Raw genomic sequence first — 21,968 nt, 5'->3', positions numbered from 1 at the left:
ATACATGTGATCAGATTTATATCAAGACAAGTAAAAGGAAAAACCATGTGAATATGAAGGATGCCTTTCAGAAAGAATATGCAGAAGCATAGTAACCTTAACTAAAGTGCACTGGCCTATCCACTGGCTGGGTAGCTTAACAGGGAGCCAAAAGTCTCCATAAAGCCAGTAAATATCAAATCTGATGCAGCAACAATGGGGCATACCTATGAGCCAAGACAGAACAATAACCTGGGGGTAAATTACCTACAAAACTACTCTGTGTCAGATTAGAAACATGACATGTGTAATTGCCCTTATAGATGATAACGGCAATATCAAGCTTTTGCTGTCCTGGCAACAAAGGGTATTTAGAACACTGCAGTGCACAAAGAGGATAGGTAAAATTAGAGGAGATATTGGTAAATAACCCAAAAAGGCATGGTTGGATACCAGGAGGGAGGTCCAGATGTACGGTTCCTAGATGGGGTCTAGCTTGAGCACATATGTAACAATTACTCTTATTATGTTGATCAGCAGTGAATTTCATCCATTCTAACCAAAGGTTACGTTCTGAAAACCCTACCTCAACAGCCACAATATCTTCAAAAGTGGGATTGGCAATAGCCATCATGTCAGTAAGTTTATTGAATGTAGGGGCCAGTGGGTTAGTATTTTTTGGGGCCCCCACAAGATGGCGGGAGAGGATGAGTGGAGGTAGATAGATCCCGTAAGAAAACTGATGATAGCTAGACCCACCCTTAAACCACATGTCCATAATGTACATACCTTCATCAGTAGGTCTAGGGTTGTCAATAGTAAGAGAAAGCTTAATAATTTGTGCAGGAACACTTTTCCTATAACAGTGTCCAACCTTATGAAGGGCCATACAAGTAAGCAGTGATTTACCATTTTGGTTCCACTGTTTTTCAGGGTATTTTCTAGTTTATAAGCCCAGTCAGTATAAATATTCCACCCTACCACTCCCCAGAATGCACACTTAACCCCTCAACGTGAGTCAGTAACATATACATATATATATGTCCTTAGTTTTAGGAATCTCTGAGGACCAATAGCACAGCCTTGGGATATCAATTGATGAACAGTCTACAATGTCACAATACTCAAAGGAGAAGGTGGCAACTTGCACACTGCTGGAATTATACCAAAGGGTAGCATACTATCGGTCTTTTCTGGATTCCAATTGAAGGACAGCCTTTGCGAGGGAGTAGTCCAGCTTGACGTCGTGTTCGCAAAGAGGTGTCGGGGGTGCTGTTTACAGCAGGAATGTCATTTACAGATGGGTATGGGCAGAAAGTGTCGTGGACCCAGAACACATCATCCCTGTAGACCCAGTTAGAAATGATCCATACAGGGAGAAAAACTAGCAGCAGCGGTGCCAGTAAGAGAATGATAAAGTTGGTAGAATGCTGCAATGAGATCATCATGTTGTTCCACTGGAGGAGGTGAAATCTGCGCAGGGAAGACTTGCTTCTGGGGTTTTAGGTTAACCCTCTTCAAGCGACTTGCGTGGATCCAAACAGGAAACTCCTCAGTGAGTGCAGCGGGCCTGGTCACAGCGATCACAGTAGTGGGAAGGCCAAAGGGGAAATCCGTCTGCTTCCGATCCTTGGAAAGCTGCTGGATAATCACCAGGCTGGAAAAAATGGGTAGGAATCTGTGGAGAGAAAGGAGAAGTGCAAGACACGTTTCTTTGAACAAGCCCTAATATTTCAATTAGCTTTTAGACGTATTCCTCCTGTATCAAGGGAAAATCTACCCATGGGGCGGGGAAAGGTCATCCCGTGAGAATCTCAAAGGGAGAGCAGCCAGATGTCTGTGCATACAGAAAGAGATACTTGAAAAGAAATGCTTGGAAAGCATTCCAAATATCATTCAGCAGCTGTACTCCAATGTAATCCAAATAAGAGATAGAAAACAAGAGAAACCATGTTGCCTGTACTGAATGTGGCAACATGCAACAATACCAATTCATTTACTTGGCATAGCCATGGCAAAAGAGAGACAATACTCAGTTACTTAAGGTTCTTAATTGAACAATCCAAAAGGATATGTTTTTTCGTGCTTCATATAACTATTATGCACTTCAGAGAGACCATACTGATGTACTGAATGTATTCAGAAATGTATATTGAATGGATCATATGTAGGGAACACCACGAAATAAATGCTGTATAAAATAAAGCTTTTTCTTATAACCCCTAACTAAACTATATTCAGAATATAAAAGCTAAAAGTAAAAGAACATTGCGCAGTTAGGCTAGTAAGAAGTGGAAAAAGAGCTCTAAAAATGGCCAATGTTATGTATCCTGGGGTACCCACTAAACTGAAACAAGTAGACATGACACAGACAAAACATAAAGTTTTAAGCGTGGAGCTATTACTCCATCTGTCAAGTGTGCAGGGCTGAATTTAACTCTGCAAATAAACACATTGATATAAAAAAACCAAAACAACAAATAATGTATATCATAACCATCTCATATTTGAAAAAAGGCATAAAGCTAATGTCTCTTTGGAGCGTCTCTATCTCTGCAGTGATAAAGAGGACCCGTGGAAAACATTAGAAATATCTGTGCCAAAACGGATCTGGGATGGCTATGTATAAATCCGGAAAAAACATTTTAAATTAGCAACATCCTAATTTCAGCTAAAACAATAGAAAGGAATTGTATTTTCCAATTTATTTTCAATTCACAACCGTGCCAGCTGTAATTATTGAGCTATATATATCTGTATCAAGGAGCAAAAGGTCAAGAATGAAAATATCACTAGCAAGAAGTTAAAATGTCGAGCGAGCACTACGATAACCAATACCATGATATTGAGCAATGAATAAGGAAGAGCTAGCAGCTGGTATCCAGGGTTTCCCCTCTTTGCACCAAAGTCCGTCCAAAAGGGCGGCTTTGGGCACCTGCCAAACGCCAGGCATCAAATTCAGAGGAGGGGGTGGTAACAAAGGACTGAAGCTGTGAAAAATTGGACATCGTGAAAAGTATGAAGGGTAATGGGGTGACCTAGGATCAGAAAAGTAACCATCTCTACCACCATAGCACAAGCAGCCAGGGAACTTGAACAGGAGTGACTATAAAAAAAGGCAACAGAGCGTAACTTACCGCCATGTTCTCCCTTCATGGTGTTACAATAGTCCCAAACAAAGAGATAAAACATGTGGGCATAAGCAGGAAAACCCAAACTTGAGCTAGAAACCAAAGCACATCTTAAATGTCCAACATTTCATAAGTCCATCTGATAAGAGCAGTCATTTCAGAAACCAGGGTCTGTCTCAAAATCTGGTCATAGAAGGAACAAGCAGAGATCCATTGGCGGCAGTGACCAATCATAGCAAGAAAAGTAAGCATGTCTTTCTTGTTAGCTGGGCGGGGCAGAACAGCAGCAATGCAGAAAGTGCAGATTTTCCTCTGACCATGAGACAAGACAAAACCCAGGTATTTCACTTCAGATGTGCACCAGTGCAGTTTATTTCATGACACCTTGTGACCACACACAGACAACCATTATAAAAGGTACAAACTATCAGCCTGACAGGTCTCCTGAATTATGGAACACAAAAAGTTGTACAAAATGAGAATAGGACCATGAGGGGCAGTGCATGACTTGTAGAATAGCCTGAAGGGCAATTCTACACTAGGTATACTGTTGCTTAAAGGTGAAGGCAGCCTCACCAAAGGGACTAAAAATAAAACATTCTTTAGGACAATGACAGAAAAAAATCATTGGCTGCCGGTGGAATGGTGGAAGAAACATAAGGGCAATGAGAATTACCAAAACTCTAACAGCCCGAAATCTAGGACGAAACAGGGAATGCCATTAGCTTTGGCAACAAGAGCGATGGGCGTATTATAAGAAGAGATGGTGGTTTTGATAATGCCGGAGAAAAGTCAAGAGACGAGCAGTGGAATCTCACCTTACTGCTTTATAAAACCAAGAATGAGTAACTTCAAAGAAGCACTATAGGGGGTCAGTGGAAGCCCAAACAGAGAAGTCTGGGGGAAGGGACAAAAACATTCATGCACAGACCCTGATAATGAAAGCAAAGAACAGATTAGCTTTGCTCTGCACAAGAAAGAAAACCTTTAAAACGGAATTTTTTCTTTTTCTTTTTTCTTTTTTTTAACTACAAGGGAAAGATCTTAGACTGATTCAAACAGCGCATTCAATTCATTCCACATAACAGCATGTCCTACCTCAGTAGTAAACATTGGTGACACAGAAAGATGGGAGCTGAAGGAAAAATGTCATACACACACACAGCCGTACAAGTCTCATTTGTCTAGGAGTAAGTGCCTTTATGACTCATTACAAAAGCAATATAACAATGCAAAAATATTCGCTTATCTTACCTTATAAGCGAGGTACAGTAATAAGAGACAATAAAATCTTAAACTCTATAAAAGTTTTTAACCTTACAAATGACAGAGTGGGCAGGGGGGTTCTATAAATAATTTCATTCTTTCCGAAAGAATGGCAGCTGCTTATATATATGAGGGGCGCTTACCGAAAGTACCCCGAGATTTTTCCCAAAAAAACTCCATAATAGAACCCAAAGCTTGAACTTAAAATAAGGGGTTGGGTACAGGTCACCACTACCCAGTGAGTATTAAAGAACAGAAAAAATTCAGAAATACTCACAAAATACCGGTGATATCATCTGCCCATCCCGGACGAGCCCCCAACTGAAAAGGATTCAGGTCCCAATTCCTGCCCCATACTTTCTCTGTCTCTGTCATATGTAAGTCAGGTACCTGGGGACACATCTTAAAGACCAGAAACCATCTTTCAAATATGTCCGTCTTTTATTATGAGTTTCACATATTTATACGAATCAGGTTTGCCAGCATGTGTCAGCATGTGACGTAAGGTCACATGAAACTTTAAACACATCAGCATTTTTCCTATCTAGAGATTGAAGTCCACAGAGGGTCAGAAAAAGCCTTGACCAGCAGAGCTTCTTAACTAAAGCTGTCTGTAAATACGGCTTAACAAAACAATTGAATTCACTTCACTACAACTCTGTTTAAACATTCATGTCAAAGAAAGAAAGACAAACATAGATGTCCTTATACCATCTTCAAAGAAGGGAAAGATAAACAGGGCCTACCTTTGCATCTTTAAACAACATATGCCTAAGGACACTTACTAAAGTTCTGATACGTGTCCGTTCAAAGACTGTGTCTGAATTCAAGAAAACGTGGGACAGGCATGTGGGATCTCTTGGGGAGAGGAGGAGATAATGGATGCTGTGGATGGTCAGACTGGATGAGCTATTTGGCCTTTATCTGCCATTATATTTCTATGTATGGTAATGTTCCAACTCGTTTTTTGCAGTGGCAGAATTGTGTATTGGCATTACAGAGCTTATATCAAAACTTTTTAATATAGTTTATTATAACATCAGACAGGGCTTTAGATATTTTGCAGTAATTAATGTGTTGAACTGCAAGAAGAGCCTGTTGATCTTGCTCATCAGACAGCAAAATCAACAATCTCTGTGAGAGAAAGGTAGGTGGGATGTGTATGTGAGAGAGAAATAGAAGGGAAGGGTGTCTGAAGGCAGGTGGGATGTGTGTGAGAGAACTTGCTCATAGTGACCTATCAGATTTCATGTTTAATTTTCCCAGAGAAAAGATGAAACTGTATTGGTCACTAATGCAATTTTCTTGGAGATCTTCCTTGATGCCAGAGGGTGGTGGTTAATGGAAGTCGTTTGGAGGAAGGAAAGGTGAGTATTGGAGTCCCTGAGGGTTCAGTGCTGGGGCCGATCCTGTTCAATATGTTTGAGTGACATTGCTGAAGGATCAGAAGGAAAAGTTTGCCTTTTTGTAGATGATACCAAGATTTGTAACAGAGTAGACACCAAGAAGGTAGTGGAAAACATGAAAAAGGATCTACAAAAGTTAGAGGAATGGTCTAAAATCTGGCAACTAAAAGTCAAAGCAAAGAAATGCAGAGTAATGCATTTGGGGATTAATAATCAGAAGGAGCTGGGGAGAGGCTGATATGCACGGATGGGGAGAGGGACCTTGGGGTGATAGTGTCCGAAGATCTTGGGCAAAAAAACAGTGCAACAAAGCAGTGGCTGCTGCCAGAAGGATGCTGGGCTGTATAAAGAGACGTGTAACCAGTAGAAGAACGAAGGTGCTGATGCTCCTGTACAGGTCGTTGGTGAGGCCCCACTTGGAGTATTGTTTGGAGATCGTTTCTGGTGAAGGACACAAAAAGGCTTGAAGCGGTCCAGAGGAGGGCGACAAAAATGATAGAAGGTTTGCGAGAAAAGACTTATGAGGAGAGACTGGAAGCCCTGAGTATGTATACCTTAGAGCAGGGGTGTCCAATGTCGGTCCTCGAGGGCCGCAGTCCAGTCGGGTTTTCAGGATTTCCCCAATGAATATGCATGCAAATAGATCTCATACATATTCATTGAGGAAATCCTGAAAACCCGACTGGACTGCGGCCCTCGAGGACCGACATTGGACACCCCTGCCTTAGAGGAAAGGAGGGAAAGGGGAGATATGATTCAGACGTTCAAATATTTGAAAGGTATTAATGTAGAATAAAATCTTTTACAGAAAAAGGAAAATGGTAAAACCAGAGGACATAATTTGAGGTTGAGGGGTGGGAGACTCAAGAGCAATGTAAGGAAATTCTTCTTTACGGAGAGGGTGGTGGATGTCTGGAATACGCTCCCAAGAGAGATGGTGGAGAGGAAAACGGTGACGGAGTTCAAAAAAGCATGGGATGAGCACAGAGGATCTAGAATCAGAAAATAATAGTAAATATTGAAGAACTAAGGCCAGTACTGGGCAGAATTGCATGGTCTGTGTCTGTATATGGCTGTTTGGAGGAGGATGGGCAGGGGAGGGCTTCAGTGGCTGGGAGGGTGTAGATGGACTGGAGTGAGCTTTGATGGAGACTTCAGTAGTTGAAACCTAAGAACAGTACTGGGCAGAGCTTTAGATCCTTGCCCAGAAATAGCTAAGGAGAAGAAGAAAAAAAAAACCCAACAAATTTTTAAATTGAATCAGATTGGGCAGACTAGAAGGACCATTCGGGTCTTTATCTGCTGTCATCTACTATGTTACTATGTCTCCTTATAAATAGGCCCTATCCAACTGCCATTCTTTCTTTTCACTCAGTTTGTAAGAATGACACACCATTGTCAAAGGGCTAGTTTATATAAGACCAAAATCATACAGCAGATCATGCAAAATATGCCTTGGTCTGTACGCCAGTTCCAGTGACCTATATTTGTTATATATGTTGCCTAGTTAGTTACTGTTAAACAATAAAATGTCCATTTCAAAATCTCTGCTGCTCGGTGCTCGGGGGTACTCGGCTGAAAATTTTTCGATCTAGGGGATACTTGGCTTGAAGAAGTTGGGAAACACTGGCCTAGTGGTTAGAACAGCTGCCTCTGCACCCTGAGGTTGCAAGTTCAATTCCCACTGCAGCTCCTTGTGGCTCTGGGCAAGTCACTTATCACTTCATTTCCCCCAGGTACAAAATAAGTACCCATCTAAAATATAAGCCACTTTGATTATAACCACACAGAAAAATCTGTATATCAAGTCCCATCTCCCTTACCCTTTACATCATCCATAATGTCTATATCAAGGAAATTAGAGGACTTTGGCCTTTATTTCATTCCCTTTTAAATTGTATGCTGTATTTGAAAAGATAAGCTATCAGATAAGCTATCAGAAATTTATCACAATACTTACTGTATGTGAAAGCCTCGGCATAAAGGGTAAGAAATTCATCTTTTTGTTTCGTAGTTGTGAAATCTTTCATTTACTATAGAGCAGTGGTCTCAAACTCGCGGCCTGGGAGCCACATGCGGCCCGCCAGGTACTATTTTGTGGCCCGCGGTCTGTACTAGTGCTGCCCGCTCTTTGCAGCGTCCTCCGGCTTCCCCCCTGGCCTTCCGCTCTTACCTTCAGATAATTACTGCAGCCTGCAGAGAGGATTGCCGGTGCTGTAGCGATCCTTGCAGGCTGCCGTCATCTTTAGCAGCACGTTCCCTCTGCCGTAATCCTACCCCTGATGTCAGAGGAGGGGCGGGACCGTAGCAGAGGGAACGTGCTGTGGAGGCCGATGGCAGCCTGCAAAGAACGCTACAGCACTGGCGATCCTCTCTGCAGGCTGCAGTAATTAGCTGAAACTAAGACCAGGAGGCTAAGGGGGAAGCTGGAGGATGCTGTAAAGAAGGAGGGAACATGCAGGCCTTCGGGGGGGGGGGGGAAGATTTATAAACTATAAAGAGTTTTACCTCATGCAAAATTGTCATTTCTTTAATAAAATATTAACTATTTTTTCTGCGGCCCTCCAAGTACCTACAAATCCAAAATGTGGCCCTGCAAAGGGTTTGAGTTTGAGTTGAGACCACTGCTATAGAGCTTGAAAATATAAAACCTACAGTTATGGAATGGATAAAATTAAAATGGTTGAAAGACCATGAAATGTAGGAATTCAATGAGCCTATAAAGAAATGAATGTAGAAAAATGTTACAAGGATCCTTTCCCTGAAGAAATAAAACAATAAGAAATCTGTTATTGCAAAGAAAATAAAAATGTGGTTTTTTTTGTCATTTTATTTTAGCTATGCAAAGATGACATCTTGCCTATACGAGTGCCTTTGTGAGGCAGAACTGGAAAAGTACTACCCTCACTTTGTTGCTGTTGGTCTTCAGGACACAGAAGAATTAGCTACAATCACTATGAAGGATTATGCCAAGCTGGGGGTTCATAACATGGAAGACCGAAAGCGCCTTTTCAGACTCATCCAAATCATCCAGAATGTGCAGGAGGAAGAAGATGAAACAAGCAGAAACCAACAACCTTTACAACCTGGTTGTATCTACTTTTTGCCACAAGCAGCCAGGTCAGGTCCTCGTAGGCAGCTAAAATTTGATACATTTTTTGAGAAAAATGATGGACTAGTTCCCATTAACAAGTTGGAATTACTCAGTGTGCCTGATTTGTCTGCTAAGAAACATGAGGAAAATTTATTGGAAGAGCCGGGACATATTCTGCTGCCTGGCACACAATATTGTAAAAATATTGCAAGAGCAATCTTGAATGCAGCTACTTGTGCACAAGACGAGTTGAACTCTAAAGAGATGTTTTCATTGAATAATAATCCACAACATGTGGAACAGAATGATAGCCCGGTCATTCACACAGTAACTCATGGCTCAGGGTACAATTATGGAGTTCCTCATTCATACATCAGGTAATAGCAATTTGGCTCCACTAATTTCAATGCTCTTTTCTCAATTCTCTCATTTGTCATTCTTCATTTATAACCCTCTTGTGTCAAATCTGCTTATCCTGCCTCTCAACTCATAATAATTTTCTTGGAGCAGTTTCCTCCCTCCCTGTATGTAGGCTTGTGAGATTTTCTCCAGTGTATCAAGACTGCCCTTTGGATGCACTGGGGAGGGGCATAAAGCCCTGATTCCAATTGACCAGATCCCTTAAGCCACCCCTCATAGGAAGGGCCTAGGAGATCTGGCCATTTGGAATCTTACGCCACTCCCAGTGCATCGCAGAATGAACTGGGAGATGGACCTAACATTCCAGTTGGCCTAGGTGCCTAAGGCCCCTCCTATAGGAGGGGCCTTAGACACCTGGGCCAATTGGGTCCTTAGGCCTCTCCCTGGTGCATCCCAAGATGCACTGGGAAGGGGCATGCCTGCCATTCCTTTGAAGGCGGGCCTGCCAGCCGTATACAGGCAGGAACCATCTGTCTGACCAACTAAACCAGGTTGGGACGGTCTGGGTGGGATCCTGGTGGGGGTGGGGGGTCCGGTTGGGGGTGGGAGGCAAACTTCCATGGGAGGGACCAGGAGCAAACCTTCGGGGGAGTGGGGGGGTGTCAGCAGGAGGGATTGGGCATTCATCCTGCCCCCAATCTTTAGAGGGGGATTCGCAGGGTGTTGGCAAGAGAGATTGGGCATCCCTCCTGCTGGGGAACATTGCGAGAGGATTCAGGAGATCGCAGCCCTCCAGCCAGGGAACTTGGTGGGAGGGTTCAAGAGATCGCAGCAGGAGGGATTGGGCATCCCTCCTGCCGGGTTACATAAGAATAGCCTTACTGGGTCAGACCAATGGTCCATCAAGCCCAGTAGCCTGTTCTCATGGTGGCCAATCCACAAGGAATAGCAATATTCCATGCTACCAATCCAGGGCAAGCAGTGGCTTCCCCCATATCTTTCTCAATAACAGAATATAGACTTTTCCTTCAGAAACTTGTCCAAACCTTTCTTAAAACCAGCTACGCTATCCGCTCTTACCACAACTTCTGGCAATGTGTTCCAGAGTTTAACTAGTCTCTGAGTGAAAAAAATTTCCTCCTTTTGGTTTTAAAAGTATTTCCCTGTAACTTCGAGTGTCCCTTAGCCTTTGTAATTTTTGACAAGAGTGAAAAATCAATCCACTTGTACCTGTTCTACACCACTCAGGATTTTGTAGACTTCAATCATATCTCCCCTCAGTCATCTCTTTTCCAAGCTGAAGAGCCCAAATCTTTTTAGTCTTTCCTGATATGAGAGGAATTTCCATCCACTTTATCATCGGGGGATCGCGGCAGGAGAAATTGGGCCTCTCTCCTGCTGTGATTGTTGTGGGGGTTGGGGGGTGTCGCAGCGAATGCCAGGCAGGAGGGACTGGGCATCCCTCATGCCATGATCATTGCGGGTGAAGGGGGGGAACAGTTCCACGATTCTCTAACTGGTGCTTATAATCTAATCTAATCTAATGCTTGACTTTATATAGATAGAATAAGATAGATAGAATATGGTCTCAATTCCCCAACATACAATGGCCTGAATTCAACAAATACTACAAAAAATACAGCCATGCATCCTGTGACCTCAACAACTGCCCACCATATCTCCTAAAAACATCCAGCACAAAATTCCGCGCTCTTCTTCTAAACTGGATACAAATCTCGCTAATAAACGGCCACTACCCTACCAACCTCAGCAAAATCATCATCACCCTGATCCTCAAAGACCCCAAAGGACCGATAGACCAAACAGCCAACTACAGACCCATTGCATCTATTCCATTCTACATCAAAATAATAGAAGGACTACCGTATTTTCACGTAGATAACGCGTACCCGTGTAAAACGCGCACACGGGTATAGCGCGCGGAAAACACAAATTTATGTACAGAAATTTTTATATACCGCACACACCCGTATACCGCGCATGCTGCCCGACTCTCCTGTCGCCGCCCGACTCTCCTTTCGCCCGCCCCGACTCTCCTCTCTCCCTTGAAGTCCTGTCCCCACCCCGAAAGCCTGATGCCCCCCCGCAGGACCGCTCGCACCCCCACCCCGAAGGACCGCTCAAACGCACTCGCACCCACACGCCCACCCTGAAGGACCGCTCGCACCCCCACAGCCTCCCGCCCCCGCCCCCATCGTGTAGAAGCTCCTACCGGTGTCCTGCTGCTTTCTCTTGGCGGTCCAGGCCCTTCTGTGAGCCCTGCGCCAGCGCTGCTTCCTCTTCCAGCGGTTCGCCCTTTCTCTAACGTCAAGTCCTCTTGCCCCGCCGACTCCCCGACACGATCGGGGCAAGAGGGAGCTCAAGCCCTCTTGCCCCAGCCAACTGCGGCACCACCGACACGATCGGGGCAAAAGGGAGCTCAAGCCCTCTTGCCCCAGCCAACCGCGGCACTCTCGACACGATCGGGGCAAAAGGGAGCCCAAGCCCTCTTGCCCCGCCGACTCCCCAACTCCCCGACAATATCGGGCCAGGAGGGAGCCCAAACCCTCCTGGCCACGGCGACCCCCTACCCCCACCCCGCACTACATTACGGGCAGGAGGGATCTCAGGCCCTCCTGCCCTCGACGCAAACCCCCCTCCCCCTAACGACCGCCCCCCCAAGAACCTCCGACCGCCCCCCCAGCCGAACCGCGACCCCCCTGGCCCACCCCCACGACACCCTCCTTCCCCGTACCTTTGTGTAGTTGGCCGGACAGACGGGAGCCAAACCCGCCTGTCTGGCAGGCAGCCAACGACGGAATGAGGCCGGATTGGCCCATCTGTCCCAAAGCTCCGCCTACTGGTGGGGCCTAAGGTGCCTGGGCCAATCAGAATAGGCCCGGGAGCCTTAGGTCCCTCCTGGGGGTGGGGCCTTGGGCACATGGTCGGGTTGGGCCCATGTGCCTCAGGCCCCACCCCCAGGAGGGACCTAAGGCTCCCGGGCCTATTCTGATTGGCCCAGGCGCCTTAGGCCCCACAAGTAGGCGGAGCTTTGGGACGGATGGGCCAATCCGGCCTCATTCCATCGTTGGCTGCCTGCCGGACAGGCGGGTTTGGCTCCCGTCTGTCCGGCCAACTACAAAAAGGTACGGGGAAGGGGGGGGGGGGTGTCGTGGGGGTCGGCCAGGGGGGGCGGTCGGAGGTTCTTGGGGGGGGCGGTCGTTGGGGGGAGGGGGGTTTGAGTCGAGGGCAGGAGGGCCTGGGATCCCTCCTGCCCGTAATGTAGTGCGGGGTGAGGGTAGGGGGTTGCCGTGGCCAGGAGGGTTTGGGCTCCCTCCTGGCCCGATATTGTTGGGGAGTCGGCGGAGCAAGAGGACTTGGGCTCCCTTTTGCCCCGATCGTGTCGGGGGGGGGGCAAGAGGGCTTGAGCTCCCTCTTACCCCGATCGTGTCGGGGGTGCCGCGGTTGGCTGGGGCAAGAGGGCTTGAGCTCCCTCTTGCCCCGATCGTGTCGGGGGTGCCGCGTTTGGCTGGGGCAAGAGGGCTTGAGCTCCCTCTTGCCCCGATTGTGTTGGGGAGTCGGCGGGACAAGAGGTCTTGACGTTAGAGAAAGGGCGAACCGCCGGAAGAGGAAGCAGTGCAGGCGCAGGGCTCACAGAAGGGCCGGGACCGCCAAGAGGAAGCAGCAGGACACCGGTAGGAGCTTCTACATGATGGGGAGGGGGGTCGGGAGGCTGTGGGGGTGCGAGCGGTCCTTCAGGGTGGGGGTGCGGGTGGTAGTGCGTGCGAGCGGTCCTGCGGGGGGGGGGGAACTATGTAAAAAAAATTTTGTACAACGCGCTCACGCGTATAACCCGCAAGGTTATGCGCGGTTTGTAAAAACCACGTATAACGCGCGTGTTATATGCGAGAAAATACGGTAGTTGCCAAATTCCTCTCCAATTATCTAGAAAACCATAACATACTCCAGCCCACACAATCCAGCTTCAGAAACAACTTCAGCACGGAAACACTACTAGGATCTCTCTTGGACACAGCCAGACAACATCTCAGCACAGGAAAAAAAATGATGCTCATACAACTAGACCTTACCGCTGCATTCGACTTGGTGGACCATAACATTCTACTACAAATCCTGGATACAATAGGTATCACAGATAAAGTATACACATGGTTTGAAAGATTCCTTAAATCAAGAACCTATAGAGTAAAATCAGACAAACAAAAATCTGAACCTTGGTCAAACCCCTGCGGAATTCCCCAAGGATCCCCTCTATCCCCGACTCTCTTCAATCTCTATACAGCCTCCCTCAGCTCTCACCTGGACAAACAAGGCATAACTCCTACAGCTATGCCGATGACATTACCATTCTCATACCCTTCGATCAACCTGAACTCTCCATGACGAACACAATATACCAAACACTAAAATAGCAACCTGGATGAAAGATCACAAACTGAAATTGAACCCAGTTAAAACGAAATTCATCCTCCTAGAAAACAACAAAATACCAACCATAACCAACATTGAAATCAACGCAATCAACTACCCCATACAAACCACCCTAAAACTGCTAGGAATAACTATCGACAGATGCTGCACCATGCAACCGCAAATCAATAAAACAATACAAAAGTCATTCTTAGTCATGAGAAACTTAAGACAAGTTTGGAAATTCTTCGAGAAAATTCAATTCCAGCTCATAGTTCAGTCCTTAATACTAGGCCTACTTGACTACTGTAATATCCTCTACCTCCCATGCCCTACAACCATAGCAAAACAACTACAAACTATCCAAAACACAGCACTAAGACTCATTACTCATTAAAGAAACATGGTCACATTACAGAAGCATATCTCCAATCGCACTGGCTTCCGATCCCAGCAAGAATACAATTTAAATTCTACTGCCTACTAATTTAAGACTTTATACGGAGACAGTCCAAACTACCTGAATAACCGCCTCATCCACAACACCGCAACCAGACATAGGAAAACTCACACCCCATTCTTATACCCCCCCAATTAAGGAGGTCAAACGGAAAAAACTATATGATGGCCTCCTGGCCACTCAAGCAGCCAAACTAGACAACCAAATCGCCCATCTACTGACAGCATCCCTCGACTACAAGACTTTTAGAAAAGAAATAAAGACCATATTCTTCAAGAAAACTCTGAAAAAAGAAATAATACCGCAAGTCTCAAACTCCACCTCTCACTAAAGCCAACTACCCCAAACAAATAACCTTACCTATTTCTTACTCTCTTTGAAAATGACAAATTATTATTTTTTTTTATAAGTTCTTGTTGTAATACATCTTGGATAATTCTTTTGTAATCCGCCTTGAACTGCAAGGTAATGGCGGAATAGAAATCCCTAATGTAATGTAATGTAATATACCGAATCATCATTCAAGGAAAGCTCGACTCGGTTTACAGTAGTTAAATTAACGAGTAAAAACCATAAAAGAATAAGACTAAGTTAGAGAATCGTTCTTTTAGACATAGGACTGGTCCCTCCCACACCTAAAAGGTCTTGTTTTGGGCGTTTGGGACTTGGAGGATATTTTTTTTTTCCCACAAAATGAAAAAGCCTTCACTCATAGGGTTCAATCTTCGGTCTGTATAATTCTAATCAGTCTGTTAAGAAATTCTTCAAAAAGTACAAAAGCAGACTGACACTGGTACACATTCGTCACTTATCCTTTATTGTAGTCAAAGTTGCTTGTAACAGCTCCAGCCCCGGAACCATGAGGACGCCAAAATAAGTGCTCCCTGAAGGAACCCTTGAAAAAGGCTGTTGTGGCAAAACGGGTCCCGTCGGGCACACAAGTATTGGGGCAAGCAACTTTGATTACAATAAAGGATAAGTGACGAATGTGTACCAGTGCCAGTCTGCTTTTGTACTTTTTGAAAAATTTCTTAACAGACTGATTAGAATTATACAGACTGAAGATTGAACCCTATGAGTGAAGGCTTTTTCATTTTGTGGAGTTATCCTATCACCTCACTCTATGTCTTCTATTTTTGACATTTTTGGATATTTTTTTTTTTCCCCCGAGAATAGGATTTAAAGTTAGACGTAGTGGCGGTCTGAGTGATTGGACCTACCTGTATGCTTAGGGGTTTATTCTAAAAAAACAAACACATTTTGGATATTTTTCTTGAGAATGGACATTTCTCTGCTGCCTACTTTGGGCGCCTAGGGCCTTAGGCCAAAAGGGAACTTAGACTTTTTTTTTTATTATTCCCCTATAATAAAACCCTTTTTTTTATTATATCCACTATAATAAAACCCTTACTGGACATGTGCGGTCTGTCCAGCTCCCTTACTGAAGTTATTCTTCAGTCTATTGCCGAAGTTATTTTTGAGTTCACAGCCGCCACCATGGCTCCTCTCATGAGCTGCACCTGTGTTGGAAGCCTCTCTGACGTCATGTCAGAGAGAAGGCTTCCGACGCAGGCGCAGATCGTGAGAGAAACCGCGGCGGCGGCGGCTTTGAACTAAAAAATAACTTTGGCAAGGGAGCCGGCCAGAAATGACGAAGAGAAATGCCGCTACCCTGCTGCACAGGGAATGGGGGGGGATGCTGCTGCTGCACAGGGAAGGGGAGAATGCTGATGCTGTTGCTCTGCTGCACAGGAAGGGGGGGAAATGCTGCTGCTGCTGCACAGGGAAGTGGGGGGAATATTGCTGCTGCACAGGGAAGGGGGGAATGCTGCTGCTGCACAGGGAAGTGGGGGGATGCTGCTGCTGCACAAGGAAGTGGTGGAGGAGAGGGAAAGGGGCCAGGGAGCAATCTTGGTTTGCTTTGGGGGGGAGACAGAAGGGGACCATGGAGAGAGACAGAAAGACAGGTAGGCAGCGCCGAGAATGAAAAACAGACACACAGAAAGATAGCGGGCAGGAAGAGAGACAGACAGACAGAAAGAAAGACAGACAGAGGGCCAGAGAGAGACAGAAAGAAAGAAAGAAAGACAGACAGTGGGAGGGAGAAAGAAAGAAAGAAAGAAGGACAGCGGGAGGAAGAGAGACAGGGGCAGGGAGAGACACAAAGAAAGAAATACAGACAGACACACATATTCTAGCACCTGTTAATGTAACGGGCTTAAACACTAGTGTTAAAATAAAAAAGGAACGCCTGATATATTCTTTTTGTTTTAGGTTGTTAATTTTTCCTGTTCCTTTTGGATGTCCAGCTTTGTCATAACTAGAGTTGTGATCTGGCATCATGAGCCTTTGTTTGCAAATAGTTTGGTTTGAAAGTTTCAGTGCCAGTGGAGCTGAACTGTACATCTAATATAATAAAACGCTAGGCCGCACATGCGCACTCCCATCGCGTGGGTCCATTTTCCGTGAGCTGTAGCGACCCATTGGAAGTGTGCATGCGCGGCTTACGGTTCTTTGAAAGACGCAGCGGTGGCTACTCTCACAATCCCCGCCTGTGTCGAACTTTCGACGCAGGTGGGGATCATGAGAGGAGCCACCGTCGCGTCTTTCAACTAAAAAAAAAAATACGGCATGGCAGATGTCGGCCGCGGCGGCTGTCGGCGGCAGCTGTAGCCCGCCGCGGCCGAGCACGGAGACGGGCCGAAGATTTTTTCAACTTCTCAAAGACACTGCAGCGGCTCCTCTCACGAGCCGCTCCTGCGTCGAAGAAGGCGGCGATCGTGAGAGGAGCCGCCGGGAAGTTACACTGCTGGGGGCTCGGGCTGTTAGGTCCGTGCAGGCTCCTCTCGCGGTAAATAGAGGGAGAGGGAATGCTGCGGCTGCTGGACAGGGAAGTAGGGAAGGAGATACGAAGAAAGACACAGGGACAGGGGCAGGGAGAGAGACAGAAAGACAGATAGACAAAGGGGGCCAGGGAGGGAGAGAGACAGAAAGAAAGACAGCGGGAGGAAGAGAGACAGAAAGAAAAAGACAGGGGTATGGAGAGAAACAGAAAGAAAGACAGACATATATTCTACCACCAGGGGAAGGAAGGGAGACAGAAAGAAAAGAAGAAAGACACAGGGACAGGGAGACACAGAAAGACAGACAGATAAAGGGGCCAGGGACAGAGACAAACAGAAAGAAAGACAGCAGGACAGAGAGAGAGACGGAAATAAAGACAGACAGACATATATTCTAGCACCCGTTAATGTAACGGGCTAAAATACTAGTTTACTTATAAATGGTTCCAGTAAGCTATATTTTGCACATCAGTTTGATCTAATCCAAAACTGTAGGAGTATCTATTCTTCAGCACTGTTTAATTTTAAAATTTATTTAAGAATTAAGTTGTGTGGAGGAATTCTGAAAATCATTTGGACAACTTGATATCAGGGGTTCCACATTGCTGCTTTTCTTTATTTTGACTGACTTTGACCAATATTATTTAGGAAGAAACTGTGTTTGTCTCTGGGAACAACTCCCATGAAATCTGTTACTGGCCTGCTTTAATTTTGAGCTAACAAAGTGACTTTTCGTAGGATCAGCTTACACTGTTCTGGACCAATGAGGGTTATCCATTCTGCCAGCAAATAAGAACATAAGAATAGCCATACTGGGACAGACCAAAGGTCCATCAAGCCCAGTATCCTGTTTTCAACAATGGCCAACCCAGGTCCCAAGTACCTAGCTAGATCCCAAGAAGTAAAACAGATTTTATCTGCTTATCCTAGGAATAAGCAGTGGATTTTCCCAAAGAAACACAGAGTCCAGCAGGATACAGACCCATGCAGACAAACAGGAGCGAAAAAGGAGTTGGATGGGACAATGCACCTTCCACCAACCAAAGGACATTAATAAACAGCTTTACAGCATCATGTTGGCTTTTGGTTTGGTCCATTGGCTTTGTTTGGTTGGTGGAAGGTCCATTGTCCCGTCCCACTCCTTTTTCTCTCCTCTCGTGGATTTCCCAAAGCCATCTCAATAATGGCCTATGGACTTCTCTTTTAGGAAATTATCCAAACCTTTTTTAAACCCCGCTAAGCTAACTGATTTCACTACATTCTCCAGCAACATTGTGTGAAGAAATATTTTCTCTGGTTTGTTTTAATCTACTACTTAGTAGCTTCATCGCATGCCCCATAGTCTTAGCATTTTTGGAAAGAGTGGTCAAGCGATTCACATCTACCCTTTCCACTACACTCATTATTTTATAGACCTCTATCATATCACTCCTGAGCCGGCTCTTCTCCAAGCTGAAGAGCCCTAGCTACTTTAGCCTTTCCTCATAGAGTAGTCATCCCAAAACTTTTATCATTTTTGTCGCCCTTCTCTGCACCTGTTCTAATTCCACTAAATCTCTTTTGAGATATGGCGACCAGAGCTGCACACAGCATTCAAGGTGCAGGTGTAGCATAGAGTGATACAAGAGCATTATAATATTTTTCATATTTGTTTTCCATTCCTTTCCTGATAATACCTTACATTCAATTTGCTTTCGTAGCTGCCGCTGCACATTGAACGTATCCTCAACAGTGACACCTAAATCCTTTTCCTGGGCAGTGACTCCTAACATAGAACCCAGCATCACATAGCTATAGTTATCCCAGGACAAGCAGGCAGCATATTCTTGACTGATGGGTGACGGCACCGACGGAGCCCCGGTACGGACACTTTTAGAGTGATTGCACTCTAAGAACTTGGAAAGTTCTAGAGACCGCACCGCGCATGCGCGAGTGCCTTCCCGCCCGACCCCGACGCGCGGTCCCTCAGTTTCTTAGTTTCCGCGGAGCTAAGAAGTCGCATTTTCAACGGCTGTTGAAATATTTTTCATTCGCCTTCCCGCTCGCGTAAACTTTTTCGGGTTCTTTTTGCCCTTCCGTTTTTCTTTCTTTAAAAAAAAAAAAAAAAATTTTTATCGTATTTTTGTCAAGTTTCTTGATTTGACCCGGCGGGGCCTACTGCCATCATCGAGGCCTCGGCCTTCGATTTGGCAGAAGCCGTTTTTACGTTCATGCCCCCCCAGCCCGGGTTCAAGAAGTGCCAGCGGTGTGCACGGCCTATTTCCCTTACAGACCCGCACAACTGGTGCCTTCAGTGTCTGGGTCCGGAACATCAGGCCTCTACCTGCACCCGCTGTGCCACTTTGAAAAAGCGGACTCTCAAAAATCGAGAAATACAGCAGAGACTGCTTTTCGGCACCGACATGTCCGACCCCGCGTCTTCGGCGCCGGTCTCGGTACCTGTTTCGTCGGCACCCACCTCATCGACGCCACGCGATACCGCGTCGGCGTCGCAGCATGCAGGTAAGCCGGCTAAGAAGCCTTCCCCGCTGGAACGTCCTCCGGTCTCCATTGCAGAGAGTCCAATCCTGCCGACCGTGAGGCGCCAGCGGAAGCGCTCCGCCCCTATTGAGGTGAGTCCCTCGACATCGGGCTCCTCATCTCCGGGGCGTCGAGCGGCACCGCAGGTACCGCAGAAGAAAAAAGCGGTACCGGTGCCCTCCCTCGATGATCGCATTGCGGCCATCTTGCAGGTACAGCTGAAGGAACAGCTCAAACAACTCCTTCCAGCTCTCCTGACACCGAGCCCTCCGGTATCGGTCCCCACTGAGCAACCGGTACCGATCGTGGAACAGCCATTATTGTCACCATCCACTCCTTCGGTACCGGTACACCAGACCTCATCGGCATCGATGCCTGTCCTCGCACCGGAGCCTAGGTCTCATCACCAATCGGTGCAGACATCGGCTCCGGTGCGACCGATAACATCGCCCGGTACCGCGTCGGTGAGGTCGGGTAAGTCGGTACAGAAGTCCCGACACCGAGAACCATCCACCCCTGAGTCTCGGGACCGTGGTCCCCATGTTCGAGACCCTGATCTGTGGGGCGACTCTGAAGAACCTCTTCAGTCAGAAGGGGAGTGTTCTTCAGAGGAGAACGAGCCTGTTCTGCAGGATATTTCCTCCAAACCTGATTCCACCTCTTTCTCTTCTTTTTTAAGAGATATGTGTGAATCTCTTTCCATTCCTTTGGAGGCTGAGTCTAAAAAGTCCAAAGCTTTTTTGGACGCTCTTGATTTTGACCAGCCTCCAAAGGAATTCTTGAAACTCCCTCTACATGACATCCTGAGGGAGACCTTTTACAAGAATCTGGAGACTCCTCTTACCATCCCGGGAGCCCCTCGCAAATTGGATTCCCTTTATAAAGTAATCCCTATTCCTGGTTTTGATAAACCACAGCTCTCTCATGAGTCTCTTCTTGTAGAATCCACCCTCAAGAAGTCCTTAGGAGCTAGTGTCTATGCCTCTGTCCCTCCTGGCAGAGAGGGTAAAGCCATGGACAAATTTGGTAAGCGACTTTACCAGAATGCGATGCTTGCTAATCGTTCTGGTAACTATGCTTTTCATTTTTCGTTTTATTTAAAGCATCTCCTTACCACCATGGCTTCCTTTGAACAGTACCTTCCTGTGGGGAATCGTGAGGCTTTCCATCAGTGCTCTTCAGCTCTTTTCCAGCTCAGGAAATTCATGGTAAGGTCTATATATGACACTTTTGAGCTTACCTCTAGAGCAACAGCCATATCTGTAGCCATGCGCCGTTTGGCTTGGCTCAGAGTCTCTGAGCTTGATGTTAATCATCAAGACCGGTTGGCTAATGCCCCGTGCTTAGGGGATGAGCTGTTCGGAGATTCTATGGACTCAACGACCCAGAAGCTCTCGGCTCATGAAACCCGCTGGGATACCCTTCTTAAGACCAAGAAGAAACCTCCACCTTCACGGCCATTCAGACAGCAAACGGCCTATCAGCGGCGTTTTGCGGCTCGCCCCTTGCAGCCTTCCACTCAGCAACCTAGGAGGCAGCGTCAACAGCAGCGGCAAACACCTAGACCTCAGCAGCAACAACCAGCTAAGCAGCCTCCTCCACAAAAATCGACTCAGCCCTTTTGACTTGATACTCGAGGGCATAGCCAGCGTTCAACCATCTCCTCTCCTCCCTCAACCGATAGGAGGACGACTGTCTTTCTTTCTCAGCCGGTGGGAAGTTATCACCTCGGACCAGTGGGTCCTCAACATCATCCGCCACGGCTACTCTCTCAACTTTCACACCCTTCCGGGCCAAAGTCTACCAAAAGAGTCTGCTTTGCACACTCCTCAATCTGCCCTCCTTTGTCAGGAGGTTCAGTCCCTCCTACTTCTAAACGCCATAGAGGAAGTTCCTCTGGACCAAAGAGGGCAAGGATTCTACTCCCGGTATTTTCTAGTCCCCAAGAAAACAGGAGACCTCAGACCAATTCTAGATCTGCGAGATCTCAACAAATGTTTGGTCAAAGAAAAATTCAAGATGCTATCTCTAGCTACGCTTTATCCTCTCCTCGATCACAACGACTGGCTATGCTCTCTCGATCTCAAAGAGGCCTACACTCACATTCCAATTCATCCGGCCTCCAGACAGTACCTTCGCTTCATGATAAATCACTGTCATTACCAATACAGGGTGCTCCCCTTCGGTCTTGCCTCCTCTCCAAGAGTGTTCACGAAATGTCTGGTAGTGGTGGCAGCGTTTCTACGCTCCCACCACCTTCAGGTTTTTCCCTACCTGGACGATTGGTTAATCAAGGCCATTTCATCTCAGACTGTTCTTCTGGCCACCAACCAGACCATCTTTTTTCTACAACTCCTGGGGTTCGAAATCAATATACCCAAGTCTCACCTTCTTCCTACGCGGAGACTTCAATTCATTGGAGCGATTCTAGACACGGTCCAGATGAGAGCCTTCTTGCCGGACAACCGTCTTCGCAAC

General features: G+C 46.3%; 1 protein-coding gene across 4 annotated transcripts in view; it reads left to right on the top strand.

Annotated features, from left to right (window-relative positions):
- KIF24 (kinesin family member 24) overlaps positions 1-21,968 on the top strand; it is a 185,323-nt gene that overhangs the window by 36,118 nt on the left and 127,237 nt on the right. For all 4 annotated transcript variants that reach the window (XM_033935497.1, XM_033935505.1, XM_033935478.1 and 1 more), the window contains exon 2: positions 8,621-9,253. In XM_033935497.1, the coding sequence (XP_033791388.1) occupies positions 8,631-9,253 (623 nt within the window). In that variant the 5' untranslated portion in view covers positions 8,621-8,630. The remainder of the gene's footprint in view (positions 1-8,620; positions 9,254-21,968) is intronic.

The sequence above is a fragment of the Geotrypetes seraphini genome, chromosome 1, assembly GCF_902459505.1.
Source record: "Geotrypetes seraphini chromosome 1, aGeoSer1.1, whole genome shotgun sequence".
Taxonomy (NCBI): domain Eukaryota; kingdom Metazoa; phylum Chordata; class Amphibia; order Gymnophiona; family Dermophiidae; genus Geotrypetes; species Geotrypetes seraphini.
Note: the sequence above shows the minus strand (reverse complement) of the source record. Positions and strands in the feature narration are given on the sequence as shown.